This window comes from Chiloscyllium plagiosum, chromosome 1 (genome assembly GCF_004010195.1).
Source record: "Chiloscyllium plagiosum isolate BGI_BamShark_2017 chromosome 1, ASM401019v2, whole genome shotgun sequence".
Taxonomy (NCBI): Eukaryota; Metazoa; Chordata; class Chondrichthyes; order Orectolobiformes; family Hemiscylliidae; genus Chiloscyllium; species Chiloscyllium plagiosum.
The window spans coordinates 33,967,619-33,974,539 of record NC_057710.1 but is presented as its reverse complement, the minus strand read 5'-3'; the positions used below and the strand labels follow the sequence as shown (position 1 = coordinate 33,974,539).

General features: G+C 41.7%; 1 protein-coding gene and 1 non-coding gene across 2 annotated transcripts in view; one reads left to right on the top strand and one right to left on the bottom strand.

The window, feature by feature from the left end:
* Positions 1-2,979: 2,979 nt before the first annotated feature.
* On the bottom strand, positions 2,980-3,066 carry LOC122556044. The gene has a single exon (XR_006313445.1).
* An 824-nt stretch (positions 3,067-3,890) lies between these two features.
* The window catches only part of acaa2 (acetyl-CoA acyltransferase 2), a 63,330-nt gene continuing 60,299 nt past the window's right edge, over positions 3,891-6,921 (top strand). The window contains exon 1 of the mRNA XM_043719477.1: positions 3,891-3,968. Coding sequence (XP_043575412.1) covers positions 3,953-3,968 — 16 coding nt within the window. The 5' untranslated portion in view covers positions 3,891-3,952. The remainder of the gene's footprint in view (positions 3,969-6,921) is intronic.

Here is a 6,921-nt window from a genome sequence, read left to right as displayed (position 1 = left end):
GCCTCCAATGCTGGTACATCCTTCCTTAGATAAGGGGCTTAAAACTGTTCACAGCATTCCAGCTATAGTCTGACTAGTGCCTTGTATTGTTTTAGCAAAACCTCTCCACTTTTATACAACATTCTCTTTGAAATAAAGACCAACATTCCAGTTACCTTATCTATTACTCACTGAACTCAGACTTCATGGTATGTGAAGCACTGATTCAGTTAGGGAAGAATGTGCTACAGAACAATTCTTACATTAACTTCAACTCCAAATAGTTGGTAATTTAATAGCATGTAGGCATTTTTAAAATAAATACAAACATCTGAATCATCAAATAATCATGATTACTTCAATATGCATTCAATTCCAAGGAAATTACACACTTATCATTTGTAAAATTAATGAGTTCCATTAATGTCTCAGTTGGAAAATACATCAAGCATAGTACTCAGCCAAAGCCTAGGTTTGATCTGCATTAGACAATCAGTTATCCACAGTTATCATATGACAGTGCTACAACTGTCCTTTACATCCCGTACAGGAGATGGAAAAAAGATTCAGTGCTGATTCTTGACAACCTGTATCATCTGTTGTAAAGTGCAGTGGGTAGATATTCAATTGAGATGGCCCTTACAGTCAAGCAGATCGCAAGCTGTGACTGCCTAGATTCAGACATAACTGGTTGAGGGTAAAAGAAAGCCAACACATGGGGAATATGAATCGCCAGCTCCAAAAGAAGTCTCTTCCATGCAAAAGACATCGACTTAAGGGGTTTACAAAATCCTTAAAGAGGTTTACAAAATTATGAAGGGCATGGATAGGGTAAATAGGCAATGTATTTTCCCTGGGGTCAGGGAGTCCAGACCTAGAGGGCATATAAGACCATAAGACATAGGAGCGGAAGTAAGGCCATTCGGCCCATCGAGTCCACTCCGCCATTCAATCGTAGCTGATGGGCATTTCAACTCCACTTACCCGCATTCTCCCCGTCGCCCTTAATTCCTTGTGACATCAAGAATTTATCAATTTCTGCCCTGAAGACATTTAGCGTCCCAGCCTGCACTGCACTCTGCGGCAATGAATTTCACATGCCCATCACTCTCTAGCTGAAGAAATGTCTCCGCATTTCTGTAGTGAATTTACCCCCTCTAATTCAAAGGCTGTGCCCACGGGTCCGAGTCTCCTCGCCTAACGGAAACAATTTCCTAGCGTCCACCCTCTCCAAGCCATGTATTATCTTGTAAGTTTCTATTAGATCTCCCCTTAATCTTCTAAACTCCAAAGAATACAATCCCAGGATCCTCAGCCTTTCTCATATGTTAGACCTACCATTCCAGGGATCAACTGTGTGAATCTCTGTTGGACACGCTCCAATGCCAGTATGTCCTTCCTGAGGTGTGGGGACCAAAACTGGACACAGTACTCCAAATGGGACCGAACCAGAGCTTTATAACATCTCAGTAGCACAATGGTGCTTTTATATTCCAACCCTCTTGAGATAATTGACAACATTGCATTCGCTTTCTTAATCACGGACTCAACCTGCATGTTTACCTTTAGAGAATCCTCAACTAGCACTCCCAGATCCCTTTGTACTTTGGCTTAACGAATTTTCTCACCGTTTAGAAAGTAATCCATGCTTCTATTCTTTTTCCCAAATCACATTGAATTCCATCTGCCATTTCCTGGACCACTCTTCCAAACTGTCTAGATCCTTCTGCAGCGTCCCACTTCCTCAGTACTACCTGCCTGTCCACCTAACTTTGTATCATCGACAAACTTCACTAGAATGCCCCCAGTCCCTTCATCCAGATCATTAATATATAATGTGAACAGCTGCGGCCCCAACACTGAACCCTGCGGGACACTGCTGGTCACCGGCTGCCATTCTGAAAAAGAACCTTTTATCCCAACTCTCCCTTCTGTCAGACAGCCAATCCTCAATCCATACCAGTAGCTCACCTTGAACACCATGGGCCCTCACCTTGCTCAGCAGCCTCCCGTGTGGCACCTTATCAAAGGCTTTTTGGAAGTCTAGGTACACCACATCCACTGGGTTTCCCCAGTCTAACCTACTTGTCACCTCTTCAAAGAACTCCAACAGGTTTGTCAGGCACAACCTCCCCTTACTACATCCATGTTGACTTGTTCTAATCCAACCCTGCTCTTCCAAGAATTTAGAAACCTCATCCTTAATGATGGATTCTATATGTTTAGGGTGAGAAGGGAAAGATATAAAAGAGACCTACGGGCAACTTTTTCCACAGAGGGTGGTACGTGTATGGAATGAGCTGCCAGAGGAAGTGGTGGAAGCTGATACAATTGCAATATTTAAGAGGCATTTGGATGGGTATATGAATAGGAAGGGTTTGGAGGGATATGGACCGGGTGTTGGCAGGTGGGACTAAATTGGGTTGGGATATCTGGTCGGCATGGATGGGTTGGAATCGAAGGGTCTGTTTCCATGCTGTACACCTCTATGACTCTATTAAACTGGGTTCAGTTCCAAATGTCCGTGAACTTTACACAGTGCATTGACAATTCCAATTTTCCCATTTTCTACCACTGTCACTGGGCAATTTGACTTAAGGGGTATCAGAACCAAATACAACATCAGTCCTCACCCAAAATATAGAGGAAAAATGTGAACATATTTAACACGTACACATAACATATGCAGCACTGAGACAAAAATAGAAATTGCTGGGAAAACTCAGCCAGTCCGGCAGCATCTATGGAGAGAAATCAGAATTAGAGTTTTGGGTCAAGTGGAATCTTTGTTCTGAGGAAGGGTCACTCAACCCAAACCCAGGCAGATGGAACTAGTGCTTAAGTTTGGGAACATGGTCAACACGGTCTAGTTGGACTGAGGGGTCACGCTAAATGACTCTGAAATACTTGCTAACTGAATTGCAGTTTTCCTTCATGAATATACCCCAATGGCCTCTCTAAGCAAATCCATCATTCAGCTCAATACGATTGTGCATATGCGGGTCTCAGACATTTTCCAGCTCCAATTCCATCATTAAAGTTCATTCTGGAACTCAGATTGCGCAGTGGGCTAGTCATCATCGACCGCTTTTTACACACACATATGTTAAAGACCCTTCCCAAAAAATGACCTCTAACTAAATCAGCCAAAAGGAAAACGAATTAAAGATTATTCACCCCAACCCCCACAAACCCTCTGAACCTACTGTAAACTCTACAACCAAGATTAAATCAAAAATGATGCACACAGCCACACACACGGTCCCATTACAAAAAAATTGTTTAATCATCTCCAGCTCCTCAAACAAGGGCCCGATCATATAAGGAAAATAGACAGGTTCATCTGGGGAAGGGTTTCACACTCAGTCAATCAAACAGGCCAAGACTTAAACCGCCTCCGTTTATAGCTCTCTTCGCTCAGAAAGGACTTTCTCGCAACCAAACCTCTATCTTTTCTATTTTTAAAACAAACTTCTAAACTGCCTTTCTCCTCCCGCGCGCCTCAAACGAACACGCTGCACCCATCTCTGCGCATGCGCAAGGCCAGCTGCCAACGGGCCGCATATTTCTGTTCATAATCCCGCCCACTAAGCGGGATCTCCTGTTACTATCGGTCCATTTAAATGTCAATCATCAGCCTGACGTGTTTTGAATGGACGGGCGTCCTGTAGACCATGAAGGTGGCAGAGTATGTGTTTTACCATTCTGTTCTGAGGTTTCGTCACTCGCTTTTCATCTCGTAGCTGAAATTTAATTAACTTATTCAATTAAATCATGCAACAGGATTTTATGTTTTGAAAGGTCTCTGTTTTAATTTGTGCTGCGATTAGGAGTTTGATAAGTGTGAAAGGGTCAAGTGGAATCTTTGTTCTGTGTGTTGAATGTTGTCCCGCGGATGGAGAGCTGGCTGTTGAGTGCAAGCTCCTCTCAGTGTTTGACAGTGAAGGGAATTGAGTGGAGGAGGTCCTACAACATGGCTCTTCTCAGAGGTAAGTCAGTCTGAGTAGAACAACGTTTATATCTATCTGCTTGGATCGTAGAGTGACAAACAAAGAAAACCATTCTTATAAACATCATAAAATGCTGGCACTTTGCAGCAATTGTGTTGACTTTGAATATGGAATAAAATTCGCCCCCGGTGTAATCCAATTGCATCCTTGAACTTTGTTCCATTTAAACAACTTCCATTCGTACATTTGTGGAGAGCGTATGTCAACTTCAGCGGAGCTGCGATCCAAACTGCTAACGTTTGAAGAGATGATAGGAGTCGCTTTTAAAGCTTTTTGAAGTTTTAAGATGGGACTGTGTGGACTGGCATTGAAGCAAAGGCGAGAATGGGAATTCTGAAACCTCATTCCTGATGAAGGGCTTTTGCCCGAAACGTCGATTTTCCTGCTGCCTGACCTGCTGTGGCTTTTCCAACACCACACTCTCGACTCTCCAGCATCTGCAGTCCTCACTTTCGCTTAGTTCTGAAGAAGAGTCCATGGACCCCTCATGTTAACACTGCTTTCTCTCCATAGATGCTGCCAGACGTTTTGCGTTTTCACAACTTTTTTTTATTTTTGTTTCTGATTTCTAGCTTTCGCAGTTCTTTGGTTTTTTTGTGAGTGTGCAGTATCGAAAAAATATATTGTAGTTCCATTTAATCAGGAAATTGTGTTCATTTTTAAAGAGTGGCTTTCTTTTTAAAGAGAAGCTATTCACTAAGCAACTAACATGAATAAATATGTACAGGACATGACTGACGATTGACTGACTGACTTTTTGATGTTTTTCTACTGGCCACTGAATTAGTTTGGTTATATCCTGAAATGTAATTTTGTATTTCAGAATGGACATTGATGTCACAAGACTTCTTTTAGTGTCAGCCTGCCATAAACGATTAGGGAATTAGATTTGTGATTGTTTTAACAAACAATTGATTTCAAGAGGCATAAAGGTGGAAAAAGAAAGGTTACTGATGGTGGTAATCAAAAAGATTGGTTTTGGTGGAAGTGAGTGAGATGTTAGCTGTGGAGGGAATGCATTGGCTGAGGGTACAACAGATCCATCAAAAGAAGATTTATTATTTTTGTTGAACTTTTTGTTGGAAATCTTGCACTTACAAATACTTTGTCTTGTTCTAAAATAAACGTAGTTTTATATGTTTTCCAAATTGCAACTTTTTTTTTATTCCTTTGTGGGATGTGGGTGTCGCTGGCTGGCTAGCATTTATTGTCCATCCGTAGTTGTCCTTGAGAAGAGGTGGTGAGCTCTTGAACCGCTGCAGTCCACTTGCTGTGGGTCGACTCACAATATTATTAGAAAGGGAATTCCAGGATTTTGACCCAGTGACCGTGAAGGAATGGTGATATATTTCCAAATCAGGATGATAAGTGGCTTGGAAGGGAATTTGAGGGTGGTGGTGTTCCCATATATCTGTTGCCCGTGCCCTTCTAGATGGAAGTGGTCATGGATTTGGAAGGTGCTGCCTGAGAATCTTTGCTGAATTTGTGCAGTGCGTCTTGTAGACCGTACACACTGCCGCCACTGAGCGTTGATGTTGGAGGGAGTAGATGTTTGTGGATGTAGTGCCAATGAAGCAGGCTACCTTGTCCTGGATGGTGTTAAGCTTCCAACGTGTTGTTGGGGCTGCATTCATCCAAGCAAATGAGGAGTATTCCATCACACTCCTGATTTGGGACTTGTAGATGGTGGACAGACTTTGAGGAGTCAGGAGGTGAGCTACTCACAGTATTCCTAGCTTCTGATCTGCTCTTGTAGCCACTGCATTTATGTGATGCGTCCAACTGAGTTTTTTGTGAAAGATGATTGACACTTGTGATCCAATCATATAAGTCTATTTGTCTGAAATAATATTTAGATTATACAATATCAGTTGTTTTTCAATCAATTTCTTTTTTTAAATTCATTTTATTTGGGTTTCCCCTTTAGAGTAGAGATCTTCCAGAAGCAATGAACCGGGCATTATTTTTAATTAGTGATTTATATGCTGTTAATATTTCCCAAATTGTTGGCAAACTTGGAGAGTGTAGATTTGTAATTCTGAGGAGCGAGAAAGACAGAACTTTAAATCTAATAATAGTAGCTATGATTTGTTTTAAAAAGAGATTGTCAAAATATGTTCCAATTTTAAAAGTGGAACTCTGAGATTGATGTATCCATTAGTAACAGAAAATGTTCATATTTTGATTTCTTGCACCAGTGTGTTCAACCTTCCAGTTGTTGTTTCCTCCAATTTGGAATTCTGTATACAGCGACATATTATATATGCAGTGGTTCAAGAAGGTGGCTCACTACAGCCTTCTCAAGGGCAACTGGAGATGTTCTGCCTATATTTATTGCAGGCTTGTGGGAGCATTTAACAGGAATTTTACCCCATTTGAAATTTGAGTTGTTCAGTTCTGGATTTTAAAGAAAACATTTGGAAGAAAATAAATTTGTATTTCTAAAGTATCTTGTATGATCGTAAAGTACTTCACAGCCAGCAATTTGCTGGGAAATTTCTCAGCACAGGGAAATGTGGCAGACAAATTGGTTTCCCAAATACCAATAGACAATAGACAATAGATAACAGACAATAGACAATAGGTGCAGGAGTAGGCCATTCAGCTCTTCGAGCCTGCACCGCCATTCAATATAATCATGGCTGATCATTCCTAATCAGTATCCTGTTCCTGCCTTATCTCCATAACCCTTGATTCCACTATCTTTGAGAGCTCTATCCAACTCCTTCTTAAATGAATCCAGAGAGTGGGCCTCTACTGCCCCCTGTGGCAGAGCATTCCACACAGCCACCACTCTCTGGGTGAAGAAGTTTCTCCTGAGCTCTGTCCTAAATGGTCTACCCCGTATTTTTAAGCTGTGTCCTCTGGTTCGGCACTCACCCATCAGCGGAAACATGTTTCCTGCCTCCAGAGTGTCCAATCCTTTAATAAT